We start from the raw sequence: 25,026 nt of genomic DNA on the forward strand, positions 1-25,026 counted from the left end.
AAGAAAGTTGAATTAAGAGATAAAGCAAGGATCCAAAGGTAGGCATTTAAGTGCATATCTCTATTTCTTCCCTATTTGCAGGAAGTCAGCCCATATTCATTTTAAAGCCCACCCAAGATACATTATAAAGCCTTAGAGAAGGAGGCTTGTTATCAGCTCAACTTGCTTTGTATAATCAAAGCACGTGCCTTCAGGCATAAAGGCACCTAGTGGGGGTCTTTTTATAATGGTGATGCTAGTAGTATTGACAAAGTTAGTGATGGTTAAAGAGAATTTATGCTTGAAATGCAAATGGACCAGCCATCTAGAATTTCAATATTGGTTCTATCACACTGTAACTAAGTAATTCTACAGGAAACTCTACTGTTAAAAAGAGACTATGAAATAATGGGAGGATTTTCAGAGAAGCTAAGAAATTTTGAATTCTGCCCTATGAATTAGGTAGATGTGTTTGTTAGGTGGCAGAAGTATCCGAAAATTTTCATATTTTGGCAACTTATAAAATAGATAATTATAAAAATCTAACACTTTATATTTTAAAATATGGAAGAGACCACAGAGTTATAACCTCATGAATATTATATTATCCCCAAATTAGAGAGCTAAAAACTGAGGTTTATACAGGTCAAAAAAATGTTTTGTTTTGTTTTGTTTTTTGCCCAGGGTGATACAGTTAGTAAGTACAGCCACGTTTAAACCTTCAGACTCCAAGTCCAGTGTATTTCCATTACACTACAAGATACTTTATGAAAATGCACATTGTATATTACAGTAAAATATAGTAGATATTACCCAGGAGAATAGAATTGACGAGTTTCGCCCCCTAGAGGAGGAAATCATAACCTTTCCGAAGATTTGCTTGCTTGAGGTTAACAATTTGTAGTAAAATTATTATGACATTGATTAAAATATGTGGCTAACATTTTAAAAGATGCAAATAAAAATAAAACCAAATGTAAGTTTTTTTAAAAATTAGAACTGTTAACACAGAGGCACTGCTTGTATGAATTGGGTCATCTAATGCTATTTTAGTGTTTTTTAGGATTGTAAACTCACCCATTATAAATTAGTCCAAGAGCATTAATAGTTTATGGTTGGACTTTAAGCCACTGGTGGTTTTGATATTTAAAGAGATTAATTTTCTTGATCTCAGGGAGAAAGCCCATACACAGTGAGTTCTTTAAACCCATGCAAATCTGGGATTTCCTCTGGCTCTACTGTTAACTATCCATGTGACCTTGAGGAAAGGCATTAACCTCTCATTCTAAGTTTCCTCAACTTTAAGTGGGTAATTATCCCTGTATCTTTGGATTGGTTTAAAAATTAAATATGAAAATGTAAACAAAGCATGGAGCAAAGGATCCTGCACTCAAAAAATATTAGTCCTTTTCATTAAGAGCCTTGGCAAGTATTTATATATTGGACTTTATGTGTCTGCTAAAAACAAAACACACACACACACAGTAACAAAAACCCCTTCATGTCTACTTAGATCTACATCTAAGAGTGGGCTACTTAGCACCTCTTCTATACCTTGTTCACAACCAGGAACTTGGTAGACACCCAATAAGTGTTCCTTAAATTAAACCAAAATCAAATTACTCCACCCCCCGGGGTCTTGCATGTTTATAGGAGCCTGCCGTAGGCAACATCCGATTGGCCAGTATTCTGCTCATGTATAAAAGGACGTTGTCCTTGCAGCATTCCTTCGTGGTCTCTAGGCCCTGCCTTTTTGTCATGGTTCATTCCAGCTGAACTAAAATTTCCCCAAACATGACTGAAGCGATGGGCCGAATCTAACAAGATTAAGTTTAATAGGGATAAATGTAAAGACTTATACTTCAGTCCAAAAAGAATCCTGTACAAGTGCTAGATGGGGAATATGGGGATTAGCAGCAACATGTGTGAAAAAGACTTAGGGGTTTTAGTTGATATTAAGCTCAATTAGTCAACAGTGTGCTTTCCCTAACGAGAAAGTTTATGTGAACTGAGTCTGCAATGACTCCCACCCCTCCCTGGTGATTACCCTGCTGTACTTCAGCTTTACCAGGATCTCTTGCAAGGATCCTTCAGGTGAGACCACAGACCTCAGGCCCCACCTCCAGAGTCTCTCATTCAGTAGGTCTGGGGTGGGGCCTGAGCCTCTACATTTTTTTAAAAAATATTTTTTAGTTGTAGATGGACACAATATCTTTATTTTATTTATTTATTTTTATGTGGTGCTGAGGATCAAACCCAGAGCCTCACATGTGAGAAGCAAGCACTCTACCACTAAGCCACAACCCCAGCCCCAAGTCTCTGCATATTTAACAAGTTCCCAGGTCAGGGCTAATATTGCTGGCCCTGCTAGGATCATTCTCTGGGTATAACTGCTCTCCTGTACCCTACCTGGTCAAGTAACACAGGTATCCTTGTCACAGGGACAAGGATAGTGAAGAAAATGAAACCATAAGAAGGACAAGGAAAGTCAAGATGTGAAGATTTGTTTTCTGCTAGAGTATACTAGTAAAATTAATAATAACTAATATTTCTTGGGGTTTATTCTGGACTAGAAGTTCTACTAAACATGTCAGATGGAAATCATAATGGTAATTAATAATAACGATCACCAACCATATAACATTTGCTGTGTGTCAAGTTTTGTTCTATGTGCTTCATGTATTTAATTCTCACTGAAACCTAAAGGGTACATATTACTATACTCACTTTTCAGACAAGGAAGCTGTTTACCTGAGAACAAACCCATGAAGACTGCATTCACCAGGTCATGAGAGACATGGCTGGGATTTGGATCCAGACATGCTGACTATAGAACTCCTGTAACACCCGAAGACCTCCCTGGAGGCACTGGTGAAGTAAAGATGCCTTTTTGTTCAAAGAAGAGAAGAATGAAGAAATACAAAGCACTTGCTGGTGAATGGATAAGGGGAGTAGGGTTTATCTATACAAGGGAATATTAGCCAACATTAAAAATGAAATAATTTATGAAAACATGAGACAACAAGAAAGAATCTCAAAATAATTATGGTGAGTGAAAGAAGCCCCCAAAAATTAGATAATGTTAACTAATCAACAGTGACATAAAGCAGATCTGTGGTTGCCTAGGAATGATGGGAAGGGGACTAGAACAGGTGGGGAGAAGGGATTACAAACAGGCACTAGGAAACTTTTGAGAGTAATAAATAAGTTCAATACCTTGATGATGGCAATGCTTTCAAGGGTGTCAAAATGTCAAAATGTATCAAATTGTACATTTTAAATATGCACAGCTAATTGTAAGTTAATTATCATTCCTTGAAGCTATGAAAACATACATGGCTTTAATTATATTAAGTAAAATCCACAGTCTCTGAAGTAGACCAGTGTTATTATTCTACTAATGACTGATTAAAAACTGTGTTTGGTATAGAGATATAACTATAAAATTGGTAATTTTGATAAATGTCCCCTTCCTCATATCTCACATATACTCCATATGTCTTTATCAATTTCAAAGTAGTAACATCAGTTAAATAATAACTTAGATTCTATGAAAACACAACTCAATGGAAAAATCTAGTACTAAATTCTGGTTTATTGAAAAAATAACTAACCTTAAGAGATTATGGATTCTAAAAACTAAAATAATACTTAAATATATTTATAACAGTAGAAGAATACCAGCTCCTTTTATTAAATTTCACATTTAAAAAAATTCCAAAACATAACAAGATGTATTCCATTTGTTTACAATAAAAATGAATTTTAAAAAATTCCAAAACACCCTGGCATTTTCTTTCTGAAATAGAGGACAGATAGAATTATTCTCATCTAACAGACATTAAAATTTAATCTGTCCAAAGAATGTTCTTTTCATAACTTTTGATAACAAGTCATAATACATTTGGAAGTTTGCTTTGCTTGGGGTCATAACTTGGTTTAAAATTCAGTTGAAGACCCAAGTTTATCACAGGTGCTCATTAATAACCATAATAGCCAATACTTTCTAAACATATTAATATTAAAATTTATAAAAAAATTCTAATCCACATTAAATTTCAGGGCCTAAAAGAAATGTGATGTCAGTGTGCAAAGAATGCTAATCAAATCTGGAGATGCTTCTGTAGAAGTCCTCTTGAAACTTTTCAGGATGATTAATACAATACTGTTCTCAAATTACTTGTGGTTTAGTACTGAATCTCTCTGCAGAGGTAGGTCACATACCCACAACATCTTTATTCTAACTTTAAGAGAAAACTTAAGTTGCTCTACCTCCTCACTCTATTCCCAGGGAGAATACAGTAATACAAGCCAAGGACAAACTCAAGGATACAGCTGGGCCTCCAAGATAAGGAGAGGACGAGATTTGGGGGCAGAAGGAATGAAGACCAAGTAACTCCTGCAGATCTACTCGCCTTCCTCCACAGCCTGGGGTGTCCTGGGGAGGAGGGCAGAGGCCTCCTGGAGACTGCTAAGACCTGTGCAGAGGCAGGCCTTGAAATAAAAAGAGCTACAGATTCAGTTTCAGCAAGGAAGAGAGATCAGGGACTGACATGAGGCAAAGGCCACAGAGAAATAATTAGATGGGAGCACTGTCTTTTCTCCCCTGTGGGGGTAGATGAAACCTTAAAATTTCAAGACTGGGGCCTTGGCTTCCAATGATGGACAAATGAGTGGGATGGAATCCAAGAATGTCCTTCCAGGATTCATTATTGAAGTTCTATTCATAGCTAGCCCTTCCCTGACAATCTCTGATGTTTGCCACTGTAGTATATAAAGAAACCACAAAATCATGTTTAGATAGAACCTTTATAGACTTGTCTTAATCAGTTTTCTGTTGCTATAATATAATACCTGAGACTGGGTATTATTTTGCTCCACAGTTCTGGAGGTGGGGAAGCCAAAAGGGCAAGCTGAAGCACATGCAAGAATCAACATGAAGGCCGTCTAGCCTTGACAATAGTCTTCACTAGCCAGGCCTGGTGGCACATACCTATAATCTCATGGAGTTAATAACTAATCCAATTCCATGAGAACAAGAACTCACAGAGAAAGGCATTCCTCTGTTCATGAAGGCTTCATCCCCATGATCCAAATACCCACTATGAGGCACTGTCTCCCAACACTACCACATTGAGAAATGGAGGCTCCAGCATGTGAATTTAGGGGACACAATCAAACCACAGCAAGGCTCAATCTAGATTTCTTTCTTTCTTCCTTCCTTCCTTCTTCCCTTCCTTCCTTTCTTTCTTTCTCTCTCTCTTCTCTCTCCCTCCCCCCAGCTCGCCCCTCCACCCCCCCACCCCCCCACCCCCGCTTTCTCTTTTCTTCCTTTTTTTTTTTTTTTTTTTGTACCTGGAATTGAATCCAAGGACACAAGGGCACTTTACCACTTTTCCAGTCTCTTTTATTCTTCATTTGAGAAAATGTCTTGCTAACTTGCCGAGGCTGGCCTTGAACTTGTGATCCTCCTATCTCAGCCTCTGGAGTCACTGGGATTTCAGGTATTTGCCACTGTGCCTGAGAGAAATTTAGATTTCTAACTTGTATTCAGGGATACTTCATTTAGTCAAGAGCCACCAAGAAGGAGGACTTGTGGAGAAGGATATCACTAAATGGAGGTCACAAGGCCTGACTTTAGGTATGCAGGTTTCTCCCTACCTCCAGTGGGTTTAATGCTCTACTCTGTTAAAAAAAAAAAAAAAAAAAAAAAAAAAATTCTCACTAAGTTCTGAACAAGGAATTCTGCATTTTCATTTTGCACTAGGCAGCAAGTTATGTTGTAGGTCCTGGGGATAACAATGTCAGGTCTGGATTATAGATCTCTCCCTGTTGGCAAATCTCTTCTACCTGGGCACCCTATTCTGAGTAGCCATTTGTCAGCTATTTTTCAAAAAAAACAATGTAATTCAAAGCAATTACACCTCCCTTACCAACAATGTGTTCTCTTGTTCTTTAATGATAATTTTAAAATCTTGCAGAATTCAAATTTATTTAATCCAGAATTTATTTTACATTAAAAATGAATGTCAGCACTGTAATCCTGTGAGTATAGTTTTATGCAGAACTTTTTTTTATATACATCTGCATTGTGTCTGCATTCCTTTTAGCAGAGTAAGTGCATCTGAACCACAGTTACATCCACAAGTCTTCCAGCCATAGCCATATGCACAACCCATTCCAAAGTATTCAACTGAATTTTATCTCATCACATAAAATCATGCAGACATTTGGATCATCTGGGAAGTAAAGGTCTCTATTATTGTGTACAGACGGACCCTTAATTTGTCCCTTCCTGGTTGCCCATGCCACTGGCAGAGGATAATTCCCACTATTTCCTAAGGGACAAGGCCCAACTGAAATTCTGACCAAACTGGACTTGTTGATGATTAAAATAAAATTGAAATACCAAACACAGAAAGAGTTGCTTTATGAAAATGATATGAGTGGGTCCAGGCCAATACAATCCTGATTTTTTTTTTTCCCTCCTATTGTTTTCTGTTATTTTGTTTCCTTTAACTAAGCTAACTTTTAAAGGGTTATGTCTACAGCAGCCTAGGGAGCACACACAGCTGTGTCTGATACAGTGAATTAGATTTTCTGGCTGCAGGAAAAGTTACAGGATCTGTAGATTGCCTCTTTCGGGGGAAGAGAAGGAGCTAAACGTGAGTAAATGCTGCAGGAGAGGTGATGGCAAAAAAGGAAGCTGAAGGATGAAGACTACACAATTAGGATATTCAGAAGCTGCTAATTTGCATCACACACTCTACAGAGATCCTAATTGATCCTAATTTTGATAATTGTTCAAGTAATTTCATAAGTACAGTTGAACTCCATTAATTTGAATGCTCTCAACTTAAAATTTGTATAAGCGATATGATTGAACTCTGCTGGTTTATCTTTTTATAGTGGGCATAAAAATGACTGGTAACAGATGATTATTGAAAAATCAACTCTGTATAAAAACATTTTAAAGCACTCTCAGGTGCTTTATAACTCTTGGCTTTATTAAAAAATATTTTTGTACTTGAGCACATACTGTGAGCAAGAACCAGGCAAAGGGCTTTTATTATAAAGAAGTATAAATCACTGGCCTGTCTTCAGTGAGCTTAGAGGCCTGGGTGTGAAAGAAGACAGGTACATGGAAATATGACTCTCAATACCAGGTAACTTGAAAAGTAGGGAATGAAGGCTATAGATAATGCACTCTGTTCATTAGGGCAGAACTCATAAGGCATGTTGTGGTCATTGCTCTACTACAGAGTTACTGTGAAAACTTGAAAATTTTAACTCTTTCTTTTAGGTACCCATATGCAGATTTTCCTCTTTATTGAAACATTTTCATTCACTCTTTATATATCGAGCACCTACTTCAAGTAAGAGATTGTGCTAGGTGTTAGAGGGAACATATCAAGGAAGATGCTCTTCTTAACCTGAAGGATTTTTCCAAGTGAATATTTCTCAAGCTAAGTGAATTTCTAATCGGAAAAAAAGGCACAGACACAGTGTATTATGTTGGGTTCCCCCAGAAGCTGAATCTGAGACAAATGTGATTGCAAGTGATTTATTTGGGGGCTGATCACAGCAAGTGTCAGGAGGGATGTAGGGAAGTTAGACAAGGAAACAAAGTAGCTGATAATAAAAGGAGCCTATAAGAAGCAGATTCCTGTTGTGAGCAACTGGAGCTCAGCCCCTGGAGAACTCCAGGGACACTACAAAAGATGCCCCATTTAGGCAGCAGGGGGCAAGGACACCTGAGTTTTTATCCTCTACCTTGCTTCCTTCCTTGGTTGAGGACTAGTCCTGTGGAATGAATACTCCTGGCACTTGTGGCCTATGCTGGTTCTAGATTCAAGAGGAAAGTCCTCAGGCAATTACTCACAGCTGAAGCTCAAAGGTGTGCATGGAAGATGTGCCTAGGGCAAAGGCAGGGTGCTAAAAGTACCAGCCATGCAAGGATGAAATAGGATTCCAGAGGTCATGAAAGAAGACTGCTGCAAGAGTTGGTACTTCAGGAAGGCCACACAAAGATGGTGGTGGTGACGAAGGAACAATGACCTCCATAGGACTAACTACAAGTCCAAAAGCATGGAGATGGAGAAGGGCATGTAGTGGTCACTAGCAGCAAACATTCCTGGAGAAACTGTGTAGGGGTCATAAGGAATATGACTGAAAAGATAAACAGTAACCAGAATAAAGCCTCTTTAAATGTCCTATCCAGCAACTTTAAACTGTATCCTGTAGGTATCAAGGAGACTAAATATATTTGATTACTAGAGTGACATGATTAAATTTCTATTTTAGCAAGTTAGCACTGGAAAGCTCCTCATAATGTTCAGGATTGCCTGGAGGAGGTAGATAGGCTATCGTTATAGCCAAGGTGAGACATAATCAGAGTGGGTACAAGGGCACTGACACAGAATAGATACAGTCCTGGGACACCGTGAGAGGGGCTCCCAGGGCTGCATACCAGAGAGATGGAGGAGTACGGGTGGCAACAATGAAGCCTGATGACTCACTGAACTGATGTTGCTTTTAACTGAGGTAATAAATTGTAACAGAAAGAGATTTTGTGTTTGGAATTTGGATCTGTTGAATTCAATGTGGGCTGTTAACCTGGAGGATTCCAGCAGGCGGTTTTAGAATGTGGGATCCATAACTGGGCACGTCGATGCATGCTTAAAATCCCAGCTACTTGGGAGGCCGAGGCAGGAGGATCACAAGTTCAGGGCAAGCCTGGGCAACTGAGTGAAACTCTCTCTCTCAAAATAAAAAATAAAAATAAACTGAAGATGTAGTTCAGTGGCAGAGCACCTGCCTAGCATGCATGAAGCCCTGGGTTCCACTCCCAGTATTACAGGGGCAGGGAAAGAACTATGTGTCCAGAGTCCCAAGAGAGCTGGAGACAGAGGTTCACACTTGGGATTCCTCACCAAGGAAGAAGGCAAAATGAGACATCTATAGCCTGGCCACCAAATATTCATAATTAGTAATGTTTTCCTGTAAGTATTATTTGGAACAATCATTTCCAGAAAGTCACTAAATATGATATAGAATTTCCCTTTCCAATTTTTGTTTTATATATGGAAGTAAATGACTTATGGAGTTATAAAATACAAAGTCTCCTCCTTTTTTTTTTTTTTTTTTTTTTTTTTTTGCTGAGCTGAGTATTGAACCCAGGGCCTTGTGCTTGTGAGGCAAACGCTCTACCAACTGAGCTGTCTCCCCAGCCCTCCTCCTCTTATTGATGGATATGAATCAGAATATAGTAATTACAAGTATCAGTTGAGGATAAACTACAAATACATTGTTCAGATCTTTGGGTAGTGGCTGAAAGTACCTGATCACAATATCCTGACAGCAGTGACTGATTCTAGAAATACTTCAATTGTGTTGCAAGAGGGGAGCTACTAATTTTTTTTTCTTTTTCTATTATTATTATTATTATTTTCAATACCAGGGATTGAGTCCAGGACTTTTAACCACTGAGCCACACCCCCGGTCCTTTTTATTTTTAATTTTGAGACAGGGTCTCACTAAGTTGCTTAAGGGCCTTGCTAAGTTGCTAAGGCTAGCTCTGAACTTGGAATCATCCTGCCTCAGCCTCCCTAGTCTCTGGATTGCATGCCTGTTGGGAGCTACTAATTTAAAAGTATCAAATAAAGCAGATATCCAGTTCATATTCGCCAAGCTCCTCTAGCTTGACTTCCTTTTCCAAAGTTGTGTGCCTGGTAATCTATTCTAGCAGAGGCTCTGCTGAATATTTCTTGAGCAACTTTAGGCCCCTTCTCTTCTATTTTCCTAACTAGCAGGAAAGTAGTGAAGAAGACATGTGTTGATGTTTGTGGAGTCCAACAAATAACACTATTATTTTCCTTACTTGAGTTTTAAATCAAAGGACATTAGACAAATGGGGAACAACATAGCAACTTTGTCATCATCCTCACCTTTACCTTCATCTTCATTGCTGAAGGTCAGGTTAGAGTATGTGGTTTAGAGGAGGAGCAAAAATAGGCATCCCAATGTTGAATCCCTGAATTAGTTAGATTTATCCAACAAATCATCTGCAAAAGTGTACAACCACAGACTTCCCCATGCGGGAACCCACCTTGTAAAACAAACTAGAGCGTGGAAAAACCAACCAGAATTCAGCTATTAATTCTCAAGAGTGAAAGAGAAGGAAAGGGATAGAGCCATGCAAGTCTATTTCCTTATTGCATATTCACCCACAAATTATTTCTTAAGTCACTCATGACTTGGATGTTGCATGTACTGAAAACTGAATCCATCTAAAGACACTTCCCCCTTCTTTGTCACTTCCCTGCCTTCTCTATCACCCACAAACTCATAGTCTGAGGACTTAAGAAGGGTTGGAAACAGACTCTGTAGTTAGAAAAGTCCTCAGAGATTTATAGCCTGACAGCTTGACCCATCAGTGCAGGGAGGTGAAGTGACTTGCCCAAGGTCACATGGTTTAGTAAGGGGAAGACCTTACAGGTTAATACCCATTAGGTTCAAAACAGATGTCTGGAAAAATATGCTATGACTTGATTTTATACTTTTATACACCACTCAAAGGTGCCTTTGAGCAGAAACAGCCAGATGGTGTTAACTTTTACAGACAATCTCTAACCCAAAGAGAGAACTTAATGAAGAAGCATACTTTCACATAGACTTTATTTATCCTGATATGATCAAAGTCTTCTGAGACCCCTGGGTTTGTTCCTTCTACTCTGGAAATCACAGACCTTTCTATTCAGAAAATGGTAAAATATTCACTGTCTTTGCTTGTATGGAATCAACTCCTAATGAGCTTAGGACCTGGCACATACTAGGCACTCAAAATATGGTGCATAATGAATGAATACACAAGATTTCCTTCTCATTCAGAAAGGAGCATGAAGGGAAAGAAAAATCAGTGCTGTTCCAGTTATGGTAATCTAAAAAGGATAATAGAAAAATGCATCAGTTTACTGAATTCTGTCAAAAATATTTTCTAAACATTTTGGCATGAAATGAATTCAATTATTAACAATTATCATTCAAATTGACTTAAGTGGAGAGAATGGAAAGGAAACTGGTAGCAGGAAACAGTCAAATTTTTGTAAAAGTAATCCTAAGTAGTTAGGAGAACCTTACTAGTTATGAGGGACAGTCCTCACAATCCCACAATGCCCAGATTGATAAGAGAACAGGGAACACTAAACCAAATTCACTCTTGAGCAAATGCCTCCCTTCTGAATAGTGGCCCCACAGCATGTAAGGTTTATATTTATGCTAGGAATTTTATACATCCTATTCTATTTTAACCTTACAATCACTCTATGAGGTAGGCATTATAAACTCCATCCCAAGAGGACATTATGTTAAGTGAAATAAACCAGACACAGAAAGAAAAATATTGCATGATCTCACTAATATATGAACTATGTTTTGAATGTGTCTCATTCAAACTTGTGTTGAAGCTGGGCATAGGGAGACATGCCTGTAATCCCAGAGATGGTGCTGCTGGGGACCAAGAGGGTGAGGCAGCAGGATCACAAGTTTAAGGCCAGTCTGGGTAACCTAGGGAGACCCTGATTTCAAAATAAATCAAAACGGGCTGGGGATGTAGTGCAGTGGTAAAGTATTCCCGGGGTTAAATCCCCAGTATGAAATCGAAATAAAGCAAAACAAAAATATTCATGCTGACATTTAATTGCCAGTGTGACTGCATTAAGAAGTGGAACTTTAAGAGGTGATTAAATGCTATTGCAGCAGAAGTGGACTAGTTAGCTTGAAAGTGTACTTGTTAGGAGATAAGGAGTGGGACCTCCTCTTGCCCTCTCTCTTACACATACTTTCTCACTTCTGCTGTGTTATGAGGAAGCAAGAAGACCCTCACCAAATACTGAACAATAATGTCACCATATCCTTGAACTTTCCAGCCTCTGGAGCTGTGTAGCAAATAAACTATTATCATTTATAAATTCCCCATACTCATGCATTCTGTTATAGCAGCATAAAAGAGACTAAGAAAACCAATTTTTTTTTTTTTAAGAAAAAACAAAGAAAAAATAATGAGGATGCAGAATGGTGTTTATACCACAATATGTTAAAAAAAAAAAAAAAAATCAGGGAGAGCTGGGCACTGTGGTCCTCGCCTGTACATCCAGCTACTCAGGAGACCACAGCTGAAGGATCGCAAGTTCAAAGCCAGCCTGGGCCACTCAGTGAGATCTTCCCTCAAAAACAAAATAGAAAGGGCTGGGGATGTGGCTCAGTGGCGGAGTGCTTGCCTAGCACGTGACAAGTGTTTGCAAGGTCCCACGCTGCAAAAAATAAACAAATGCATGTTTTCTTAGATATGCAAAGTCTCCCAAAGGATATAAAGACATTGGAGGTATTGTTTTCTGTAGGTATCAAGACTACATACTCTACAAAATTTTTTAAAAGTTCAATATACACAGAGAATAAGTAGAACTAATCAGAGGCAAGAGGTGGGCCAGGAAATAGGGAGAGTCAGAGGATACAAAGTAGAGATCTATAGGACCAATAAGTCTAGAGAACTAAAGTATAGCATGAGGACTATAGACAATAAAATTGAACTGTAACTAGTAGATGAGTAGATTTTAGTTGCTCCTGCCACAAAAGAAAGAGGTAACTTATGTGAGATGCTGGATATATTAATTTGCTTGAGTACAGTAATTATTTTATTTTCTATATGATTCTAATAAAATCATTTTGTACACCTTAAATATACACAATAAAATTTATTCTAAAAAATTAACTCCATCATATGTTACATAGCTCCACAAATATCGAACTGTTAAATAACAAGCTTATGTCATATAACTTAATCTTTAAGCTTACCTCCTTCTCTCTCCTTAGTTAAAAATTTTCCTCTTGCTCATTCACACATCAATTCATTAATTTTAAATGTATTTATTAAACAATAAGTGGGATAATAAATTGAACTAAATAAGCAATGAACAACTTATTGATGAACTTAAGAATACTATTGTACACCAAAATTTATAAAATTTTGAGGAAACTGTAGAAGATCTTAGAGAGACATTCCATGTTCATGGAGCAAAAGACTTGATATTGTTAATATGACCGTTCTCTCCAAATTTATCTGTGGATTAAATTTATTATACTTTTTGAAGAAATTGACGAGAAGATCCAAATATTTATATGGAAATGAAAAGCACCTAGGACAGCCAAAACAATTTTTAAAATAATAATAATAATTTTAGAAGACTTTCACTCCCTGATCTGAAATCTTGTCATAAAGCTACAGTTATCAATACAGTGTGAGACTGACATGAAGACAGACATATAGATCAATGGAACAGAATTGAGAGTCCTGAAATAAATCCCCATATTTTTATTCAAACTAGTTTTGGTGAATATACCAACATCATTTATTCAGGTAGGATTCTGTTCAACAAATGGTGCTGAGAAGACCAGAAATTCACATATAAAAAAGATATGTGTTTATCCATATATAAAAATTAACTAAATATTAAATGTAGATTTAAATGTAAGAGCTAAAAAAAAAATAAAAATTTTAGAAGAAAACTAGGAGAAAATATTCCTTGGGGTGGGCAAAGATTTCTTGGATATGACATCAATAGCATTGTCCATGAAAGAAAGTAAATGATAAATTAGATGTTCTCAAAACTGAAAACTTTTAAAATTCAAGAACACATCATTAAGAAAATGAAAAGACAGCTAGGTGTGGCAGCAAGTTTAAGGATAGACTGGGCAATTTAGCAAGATCCTGTCTTAAAATAAAAGAAAGAAGAGTAGGTATGTAGCTCAATGGTAGAGCACTTGCCTAACATGCACAAGGCCCTGGGTTCCATCCCTAGTACAAGAAAGGAAAGATGGGAAAAAAGAAAGAAGAAAGGAAGAAAAAGAAAATTAAAAGAACAGTAACAGACTGGGGGAAAATGTTTACAAGACTCATATCAAAATAAAGGATTTGTGTTTAGAATATAAAGAAGACTCTATAAAAATATGAAAAGTAAAGAAAAACAACAATCAAAACTACATGTGCAAACTACATAAATGATCTTTTCACCAAAGAAGATATATAAATAGCTGCTATGTAGGTGAAAATTGTGTTAAACACCTGAAAAGAGGCTGAACTTCATTATTCATTAGGTTAGTGGAAAACCACAATGAGATATTATTTCATATCCATTAGAAAAGCCAGAAGACAGAGAATAACAAATGTTGATGAGGATATGGAGAAATAAGAACCACCAACCATTGTTAATGAGAATGAAAATTGGCAACTTTGGAAAAAAGATTTGGCAATTTCTCAAAAAATAAACACTAAAGTTATCAAACAACCCAGTAATTCCAGCCCTAAGTATCAACCCAAGGTAAATGAAAACATGTCTGCATGAAGATTTGTATCAGAAGGTTCACATCAGCAAACGCAGGAAACAACTCAAATGTCTATCCATTTGTGAAAGGATAGACAAGTTGTGTATACTAACACAATGAAATACCACTTAGCGATAAAAAGGAACAGATCACTGACACATGCTACATGGTGGATGAACCTAAAAAACATGTGAAGTAGGGTTGGGGTTGTGGATCAGTGGTAGAGCACTTGCCTCACATGTGTGAGGCACTGGGTTCGATCCTCAGCACCACATAAAAATAAATAAATTAAATAAATTAAAGTTATTATGTCCATCTACAACTAAAAATATTTTTAAAAATATGTGAAATAAAATAAACCAGATTCAAAAGACCCATTTTGAATAATTCATATGTGTGTGTGCATGTTTGCATATGCGTATACAAATATATAAATATACATAAATACATATACACATATTTGTACATATATATATATTTAATATGACAAATTTATGGAGCAAGAGAGTAGAGCAGTGGTTACCTGGGGGTGAGGGTATAAAATGGGACTAACTGTAAATGAGCATGAGGAATCTTATTTGGGATACAAAAATGTTCTACAACTGATTTACCAAGATGATTGCATTGCTTGGTAAAGTTCCTGAAAATCATTGAACTGCATGCTTTAAATGGGTAAATGATAGTTTGTTCCAAAATAAACTAAACTAAATTTTAAAATAAATTAGTGCAGGGCATGGTGGTGCATACCCGTAATCCCAGAAGCTCGGGAGGCTGAGGTAGGGGGACCACAAGTTTAAAGCCAGCCTCCACAAAAGTGAGGTGCTAAGCAACTCAATGAGACCCTGCCTCTAAATAAAATACAAAATAGAGCCAGGGATGTGGTTTGATGGTCAAGTGCCCCTGAGTTTAATCCCCTGTACTTAATAAATAAATAAATAAAATTAGTAAAGGCCATACCATCTTTTGGTTGTAGATGTAGCATACATAATTTGCTCAGGCTCAAACATTGACATTTTTATGGACACATTCCTCTTCTACATGGTCATGCAGATCAGGTACCAAGGCCTTCCTTGTTCTTCCTGTGAACTTTATTGCATGAACCCATTTTTAAAAAGTTTGTTTTATTTAGTTGTACATGACAGCAGAATGCATTTTGATTCATTGTACAAAAATGGAATACAAATTTCATTTCTCTGGTTGTACACAATATAGAGTTACACCATGCCTGCAATCGTACGTGTATATAGGATAATGATGTCTGTCTCATCCTACCATCTTTCCCACCCCTGACCCTCCCCCCCCCATTCCTCTCTGTACAATCCAAAGTTCTTCCATTTTTCCCTTATTCACCCCCACCCCAGTTATGTATCAGCATCCACTTATCAGAGAAAACATTTGGTCTTTGTTTTTTTTGGAATTGGCTTATCTTGCTTAGCATGGTATTTTCCAACTCCATTCATTCACCTGCAAATGCCATAATTTTATTCTTCTTTAAGATTGAGCAACATTCCTTTGTGTGTGTGTGTGTGTGTGTGTGTGTGTGTGTGTGTGTGTGCGTGTGTGTATGTATATATATGTATATATATATACATATACATCGAATATATATATATATATTCCTTTGTGTGCTTATCTCTGTGTGTGTATATATATCACAGTTTCTTATCCACTCATCTATTGAAGGGCATCTAGGTTGGTTCCACAATTTAGCTATTGTGAATTGAGCTACTATAAATATTGATGTGGCTGCATCACTGTAGTATGCTGATTATAAATCCTTTGGGTATAAACCAAGGTGTGGGATAGTTGGGTCAAATGGTTCCATTTCAAGTTTTCTAAGAAATCTCTATACTGCTTTTCAGAGTGGTTGCACCAATTTGCAATCCCAGCAGCAATGTATGAGTGTACCTTTTTGCCCACATCCTCACCAACATTTATCATTGCTTGTATTCTTGATAATTGCCATTCTAATTGGAGATGAAATCTTAGAGTAGCTTTGATTTGCATTTCTCTAATTATTAGAGATGATGAACATTTTTTCATATATTTGTTGATTGATTGTGTATCTTCTGTGAAGTGGCATGAACCCATTTTTAAATTTTCCTTTCTAAAATCATTTCATACAGATTTTCCTTACTTCCCTTAGTTAATTTATTGCAATTGTAAGTGGTTTCCCTAACTTTACTTACTTCCTGTAGGTTACTAATCTTCCAGTTACATTGATTTTATCAAGCTACACTTTCTATCCCCCAGACCTCTAATTGTTCTCATTGGGAGTAGTATACTGTGTGTGATGGCTAATTTTAGGTGTTCACTTGCTGAGGTTAAGGTCTACATAGATGGAGGACAAAACATTGTGTCTGTGAGGGTGTCTCCAGAAGACATTAGATTTTGAATCTGTAGGACTAAGTAAAGAAGACCCATCCTCACCAACCCATCATCTGATCCATTGAGGGTGTAGATAGAACAAAAAGGCAGAAAAAGGATAAATTTGCTCTCTTGTCTGGAGCTAGGACATTCGTCTTCTCATGCCCTCCAGTATTGGAGATTTCCAGATTCCTGGCCTTTGGCCTTGAACTAAGAGTTATACCATTGACTCCTGGGGGTCTCCAGCTTGTAGACAGCAGATGGTGGGAAAATTTAGCCTCTATAATCAAATGGACCAATTCCCATAATAAATTCCCTGTTTTAGATCTCTCTGTATATCTCTTTGGTCCTGTCTCCCTGGAGAACCTGATTAATACACTGTGCAACAATGGCTTTCTTGTTTGGACCTACCCTATACTTCCAATTTTATTTTTTACTTTTAAAACAATCCTTTTACTCTTTCAAACTGGTTTCCTCATTGTCTCCCATGTTAGTTTCTTTTCTTGTCTTTTTCCCCCCAGTGCTAGGGACTGAACTCAGGGCCTCACACATGCTAGGAAAGCATTCCACCACTGAGCTACATCTCAGCACTTTTTTTTTTTTTTTTTTGGTACTAGGAATTGAACCCAGGGATGTTTTGCCACCGAGTTACAGCCCAAGCTCTTTCTATTTTTTATTTTGAGATAGAGTCTCACTAAGTTACTTAGAGCCTCACTATGTTGCGGAGACTGGCCTTGAACTTTTGAGCTTCCTGCCTCAGCCTCCCAAGTCTCAGAAATTATAGGCATGTGTCATGACGTGCCTACTCTCATATATATTGGCTTAAAACAATATTTGTTTGTTACCTTACAGTTCTGAATGCAACACATCTAGAATGGTAGTATCAGCAGGGCTGTGTTCTCTCCAAAGGGTCATGGGGAATCAACCCTCTACTGCTTCTGCCAGCTTCTGGTTGTGGCTGGCTATCCTTATAAACACATCACTCAGCTCTCTGCTTTTGTCTTAACGTGGCTTTCTTTCCTTTTCTAAGGACATTAGCTATTGGATTTAGGTCCCACCCTAACCTGGGATGCTCCTCTTGAGATCTGTAGCTCAATTTTATCCACAATGATACTTTTTCCAAATAAGGTCACCTGAAACCTGTGAAAGTTTCAGGACATTGTTTTTTGGGGGGACCACCATTCAATCCACTACACTCCCCTATGTTCCTTTCATATCTTCAGACATGTTATTTCCACATTCAGAATTTTTCTTCCATTCTCTTTCCCAAATCTTGTTCAGTTTCTGTGCCCTGTTCACAAAACCTTCTCCTAAACAGAACACCCTGTATTAACTTCTCCTTTTCCTGAACTCCTATGGCACTGGCTGTTCTATTCATTTGTGCATTGTTTATGTTCATGTTTGTAGGTCCTGCTTGCCAACCAGATTTTAATCTCCTGTAAGAGGATCTCAAACTTCAAAGAAGTGTTTCTCAACTTTGACGGCATATCAGAATCATCTAGAGATCTTTAAAAAGACCACCCCTAGGGCGGGATGTCACTAAGTGGTAGTGTTTGCCTTGCATGTGTGACACCCTGACTTCAATCCCCAGTACTGCCAAATAAGCAAACACACACACACACACACACACACACACACACACACACACACCAGACACACACACACACAAACATCCCTAGAGGTTGTTTTGTTTTGTTTTGTTTTGTTCTGTTTTGGTTTGGTGTTGGGGATTGAACCCAAGGTAGTGTTAGTGTTACTGCTGAGCCACATCCCTAGTCCTTTTTATTTTTTATTTTGAGACAGGGTCCTGCTAAGTTGATGAGGTTCACTAAATTGCCAAGGTTGCTCTCAAAATTGCAATTCTCCTGCCTCAGCTTCCTGAGTCACTGAGATTACAGGTGTGCACCACTGTGCCTGGCTAGAGGTTTTAATTTAACTAGTCTGCGGGTATGTGTCAGACATGAGCATCCTTTAAAGTCTTCCTTATTTCATTCTTTTTGGAGGGTGGGTACCGAAGATTGAACCCAGGGCCTTATGCATGCGAAGCAAGCATTCTACCAACTGAATTATATCCCTAGTCCACCAGCCCTTTTTAATTTTATTTTGAGACAGGATCTCACTAAATTGCTTAGGGCCTTGATACATTGTTGAGGATACTCTGTAACTTTTGATCCTTTTGCCTTAGCCTCCTGAGTCTCTGGGATTACAGGCATGCACCATTATGCCCAGCATTCCCTTATTTCATTCTAACTGCTGCCAAGATTGAGAACCCACTGTTTTAAAGCATACTTTTCAACCAGGTAGGATAAAATTGATTCTTGGTGGAGAAGGATGTGTAATTGTCATTCTTCAAATGGCCAAGTATTTGTATATATGTATCACCATATATATGGTACTAAAATTACATGGGGGGCAATTAGGGTAAAACTGTCTAAAATGGGGGGGGGGGCAAATGATGAAAAATAGCTGAGAAATACTGCTCTAGGGCATATAAAAATCACCTGTACAACCACTCTGGAAATCAGTAAGAAGTTTCCTCAAAAGACTAGGAATGGAACCACCATATGACCCAGCTATACCACTCCTTGGTATTTAACCTGAGGAATTGAAGTCATCATACTATAATGATACATGCGTACCCATTTTTTTTTTTTTTTTTTTTTTTTTTTTGTGGTACTGGGGATTGAACCCGGGGCCTTGTTCTTGTAAGGCAAACACTATACCAACTGAGCTATATCCCCAGCCCCGTACCCATGTTTATAGTAGCACAATTCACAACAGACAAATTATGGAACCAGTCTAGGTGTCCATCAGTGAATGAATGGTTAAAGAAAATATGGTATATATACACAATGGGGTTTTATTCAGTCACAAAGGAAACTGAAATTATGTCATTGCAGGAAAATGAATTGGAACTTGAGAACATTATATTAAGGATAAGGGTCATATGTTTTCTTTCATATGTGGAAGCTAGAGAGGATAAAGGAAAAGAAAAGTGGCAGGGGTGGATTTAGGGGAAGACTCTCATGAAAATCCAAGGGAGATCTGTAGAATAGAGAAAGTGGATGGGGAAGGAAAATACTGGAGAAAGATACTGGCCCAATTATTTGTTATATTGTGTGCATTTAATATGTAACAAATCCCACCACTATGTGCAGCTATAATGTATCAATTATATATGTTGAAAACCAAAGAAACAAAATTCCCCGTTTATGCCACACACAACTCAGACAGCTTAGCCCTATCTGAATAATCCTTTTCTTGGTCGGGGGGGATACTGGGAATCAAACCCAGGGCCTTTCAGAGTAGGCAAGTGGCAAGAGCTCTACCATGGACTAACCCCTACCCACCCACGCATTTGCTTAATCCTATCCAACTCGGCCCATCTTGACTTAAGGAGACTCCTTAGACCAACACCATCACTTAACATCTTTTGGTTGAGAAAATTTCTCCAGTTTGGGACAGTGTCCTGACACAGCAACACTTTGGACTCAGTGACCCTTAAAGATGACAAGAATTAAGCTGCATTTGTGGGCAACCATTAGCAAGAATAGTGGTTCTGGAAAGGAATGCAGCCTGTATCTTGTCTTTGCTTAATAATCTACTGGGGAGTCTATAAAAAATACAGGTTCTTAGTCTCTGCCCACTCCCTATTAGCTTCTACTTCAGTGTGTTTGTGGTGGGGCCCAGGAATCTTCATTTTTATATGTTCAGGTCAAAAGATTAAACTGCTGCTAATTATGTATGGTGGGCCATAGTCCAACTCACCAGAGACTGCCTTTGAGAGAAATTTGTGTTTCCAGGTATAAGAGAAAGAAGCAAGCAGCAAAGCCTTCCAGAGCATTTCTGAACAGTTAACAGGTTAGTGCATCAGGTGGATGACGCAGAACTGTTGCAGCATATCTCTGACTCACCATATGGCACAACAGTCCATAATTCCCATCCTAAATAAAATCTTTCAAATAAATTTTCCTCTTTGAGAGCAAAATATTCTCCCTCCTTTTACTCCCCTCCCCGTGATGCAAACATGAAAAAGAATACCATCATTCACAGAGGGGCTTGAACTCTTAACAAAGGTGCCTCCAGATAAATATTCTGATGTTTCAAGGACTCCATGATTTTGGAACACACAGTATAAGGATTTCTTGGACTTGAGAGATTTGTTCTCCCAGTGTATGGGATAACTCCTTTATAACCTACTTATCTGCAATCTGGAAGATAACTTCAGAATGTTAAGAGAACAATGATATAAGCCTCTCTCTCAGTCATTCGACCCTTGACCTGTTTCTGGAAGAAAGAGGGAGGCAAGTGGCTTCTTGGCCCTTTTATATCTTTAGTCTCTCAAGACTTCATTAGAAACTTGACTAAAGTCACCTAGACTCTAACAGTCAGACAATTCTTCATTCGGGACTAGATACATTTAAACTGACAGGTTGGAACTGTAGTATTTTTATGTTCATGAAGAAGCAAACAACATATTAAACATATTAAACACATCTTTTATATATAACAGTATGTTAAATTACATTTCTTAGAATTACTGTGTGATTTATTTTTTTTCCCTCTTGTTACAGGGCTATTTATAGCTCCTGGTGGTTAACTTAATTTATCAGTGTTTTAAATTTTTTAAAGCTTCCTATTTAATAGGTAATTGGTCAGTAAAATGCATAGAGTATATGAACGGCTCTTCAGTATTCCATCTACTTCTGACAAATAACAATATCATTCATGACTAGTTTTCTGGGTTATTTTCTTTGCCTGATATCTCTCCAGTACCTAGAACAAAGTCTGACACAGACAATATTTGTCGTGCCAGGTATTCTACTTGAGTATAGTTAATCTCGTTTTTATCTATTAATTAAATATTCCTCATCAAATTCTACAAGGTCAATTATAGTTATTATCATACTTTCCTTTTATAGACTAGGAAACATGAGTTTGAAAAACACTGAATATATTTCTAATATCTCTGGGAATCACTGGAAGAATTAAACACTGACACTTGAAGTTGGTTAGACCTACAGGTTTATGCTGTTCAGTCCCAATTTGGCCCACTGCTTGTTTTTATGGGACCTCAACTGCTCATTGACATATTGTCTATAGATGCCTTTCATAGTACTTTCATACTCAAGGACAGAGTTGAGAAGCTGAAGGGACAAGGGTCCACAAGCCTAAAATAGTACATCTGTCCCTTCACAGAAATGTCAACTCCTAGGAAAGACCACTCCGAATGATATAATCTGAAGTAAGGAATATTATTAACTCCAAATCCTTATTTCTTAACCTCAATAAACATGCTAAAAATATTTGGCCACCTTGGTATGTTAACAATATTTTAATAGATAAGCTGTATTTGTATTTCTCAGTTAATCAGATCATTATAAATTAAAATATATGCATTTACTAATTTATTTTTAAAAATCTCTGTTCTGATGTTCAAGGACCATTCGACTGTAGGAAATGAACACAGTCTGGAAAAAACTTAAGCAAAAACCAAGTCTAAGGAGTTGGAGAATACAAGGGCAGGAAGAACTGCTGAGTCTCATACCTGAAATGGGCTGAGAATTGGAAAGCAATTAGTGCTCACTGCCAGTTATTTCTCCATCTTTCCCTCATTTCAAAACCAAATGATCTCTCATCTCAGTGCTCCTGGCTTGATTACCAAACACAGAGGACCTATAATTAATGCCCCTCTGGGTGACTCCAGGTGCTATATGAGTTTATACATTTAGTTTTTGTGGTCATTAACCCAGTCAGTGGGTTGAATTCCTGAATCAAGCATCTAATGCACTATTACTAATGGAATATGTGCTAACGGCTTTCTCTCTTAATGTTGATGAAGGCGAAAGTCTTCAAGAAAGTCATGTAAAGGAACATAAATGATTGTCATCACTAACATGTTCTATTACAATGGTTCTCAATATGATGGGAGTGAGTGTCCATCCTTCAGAATAACTTCTGTAATGAACCAGTATTACTCATGGGAAGTACATATTGTCCTTCAGTTATGTTTGTGTGAATAAAAAGTGGAAAACTACACTCTCATGAGATTTGTAATAACATTATGATAAAAAGAAAAGTCTTTATTATTTACAGGTACATTTGGAACTAATACAAACTTGATGTGTTTCCTTAAAACATTTAATTTAGTATATATTTTTAGACATCAACTGATAATTAAATGGAATAATTGAGATGATAATTCGCATTGCTTCCGTGTGATGTAAATTTAACTTTTCTTTTGGCTCCTTAATCTGACCTACATATTTGCTTGCCTTCTGCTTATTTCTTGAAATATTTATGCTTCAAGAAAAAGGAATATTAATAAGTATCATGACTTTATTAGGTCTACCATAAAGCAGAATGTCTAGTCTGCTGGTAGACTTTAAATGGTATTATCATGTCTCCATGTCAGTATACCTCAATTAATTAATTATCTATTTGCAAACTGACACCTGAGGTCATGTAGTTGACCTGAAAAATTAACAGTACTCTTCTGCTATCCACTCGGCACCTCTTGAGCTATATCCCCAGGCCTTTTTATTCTTCATTTTGAGATAGGGTCTTGCTAAGTTGTCCGGGCTGGTCTCAAACCTGCAATCCTTTTGCTTCAGGTTCCCAAGTTGCTGGTACTAAATGCATGTGCCAACATGCCTGCTTTGTGGTTTCTTTTGTACACAAAAATGACAATCCTTTCCCAACTGATCTTACACTTGGATTGTTCCCTCTGTAAAAAAAAAAAAAAAAAAAAAAAGACTCGTATTTGTAAATCAGGTGATCCAGATTGGTCATGTTTTCCCAGACTACAGAACAGTGTCTTCCTCAATAAAATTATTATGTGAATGAGACTATAATTTTAGACTGTGAGTTATCATGTAAGCATTTCCTGACTACCCACAATATTCAAAATGCTATGCTAGAAGTCTGGAGTACAAAATGAATAAGGTAGTCGCTGTCCTCAAAGAGCTTCTATTTGTTAGGCCATTCAACATCTAAACCTGATTAATTTTGACATGTGCTATAAGAGAATAGAGGGATGAACCAATGCCACAAGAGAACAGAAGAAAAGGTCATTAATTATCCTGGGAGTGAGACAAGAAAAACGGCACATGACATCATCCTTGAATAGGGCCTTTTTAAAAAGCAAGAATACGGACAAAGAGGACAACATGAGAAAATATGGCGAGATGAAGCAAAATAATGAAATTAGTAAGAGGATTGTGCCTAGGATGACTGCAATATATTGAGAAACGACGTGAAAAATAAGACTGAATAAATCAGATTGAATCATGGTATAAAACCTTAAAGCCACCATAGAATATTCAAATGTATGAGAAAAACAATGGAAGGCCCCTGAAGTTTAGTTTGGGGATTTACAAAAGCATATTTTGTATTTTTAAAAAATAATATATGTGTCAGTATGGAGGATTGGTCAAAGAGCCATGACTTTCATGAATATTTATCTAGGATCAATCTAGTTTACTTCATTCTTCAGCTACCATATTTATTTATCCATTTATCCATTTAACAACTATCACCCCACAGTTTTTATCAGTGCATTACAGTTGTACATACTGATGTGATTTGTTGTTACCTATTCATGCATGCAAACAATATAACAATATAGTTTGGCTAATATCACTCCCCAGTACTCCGTCCCTCCCTTCGTTCATTTTCTCTACTGATCTCCGTTTGAGTTTTAGGAGACTCGCCCACCTTTCTTTTCCTTTTTTTCTCTCTAGCTTCTGAATATGAGAGATAACATATGACCCTTGACTTTCTGAGTTTGACTTATTTTTCTTAACATGATGGTCTCCAGTTCCATCCATTTTCCTGCAAATGACATAATATTATTTTTTCTCTATGGCTAAATAAAAACTATATTATGTATATATGCCATATTTTCTTTATTCATTCATCCATTGATGGACACCTAGGCTGGTTCCATAGTTTGGCTATTGTGAATTGTGCTGCTACAAACAACTACCATAACCCTTTATCTATTGCTCTTGTCCCATTCTATGCTCATCTCTTACTGGAATTTCCAAATTAATATATGTGAAATCTTCTCACTCAATGTCTCTTTATATCTTCTGCCTTTTTTATCTCTGCATTACCTGCTACATTATTTTCAGTTCTATTTTCCAGTTTACTACATATTTTTTTTTCGGGGGGGGGGGGGGGATACTGGACATTAAAAACAGGGGTTGCCCTACCAATGAGCTACATTCCCCAGCCCTTTTTATTTTCCATTTTCATTATATTGCTGAGGCTGGGCTCCAACTCATGATCCTCTTGCCT

The 25,026-nt window shown here is 37.4% G+C and overlaps 1 protein-coding gene and 1 long non-coding RNA gene across 4 annotated transcripts in view; one reads left to right on the forward strand and one right to left on the reverse strand.

Moving 5' to 3' along the window:
* The window catches only part of LOC306637924, a 44,600-nt gene extending 40,900 nt beyond the window's left edge, over positions 1 to 3,700 (forward strand). Inside the window, exon 3 of the long non-coding RNA XR_013757312.1 lies at positions 2,714 to 3,700. This is a non-coding gene — a long non-coding RNA (uncharacterized lncRNA). The remainder of the gene's footprint in view (positions 1 to 2,713) is intronic.
* LOC306637929 (uncharacterized protein) overlaps positions 1 to 25,026 on the reverse strand; it is a 139,151-nt gene that overhangs the window by 81,847 nt on the left and 32,278 nt on the right. Inside the window, exons 2-3 of one of the 3 annotated variants that reach the window (XM_079100844.1) lie at positions 23,320 to 23,452; positions 21,967 to 22,283 (exon numbers count right to left, since the gene is read on the reverse strand). The exons of 1 other annotated variant lie outside the window; for it this stretch is intronic. In XM_079100844.1, coding sequence (XP_078956970.1) covers positions 23,336 to 23,452 — 117 coding nt within the window. In that variant the 3' untranslated portion in view covers positions 21,967 to 22,283; positions 23,320 to 23,335. Of the gene's footprint in view, positions 1 to 21,966; positions 22,284 to 23,196; positions 23,453 to 25,026 lie in introns of those variants that run through there. One more of the 3 variants, XM_079100843.1, reaches the window with a different exon arrangement.

Source organism: Sciurus vulgaris (assembly GCF_902686455.1).
Source record: "Sciurus vulgaris genome assembly, chromosome: 10".
Taxonomy (NCBI): domain Eukaryota; kingdom Metazoa; phylum Chordata; class Mammalia; order Rodentia; family Sciuridae; genus Sciurus; species Sciurus vulgaris.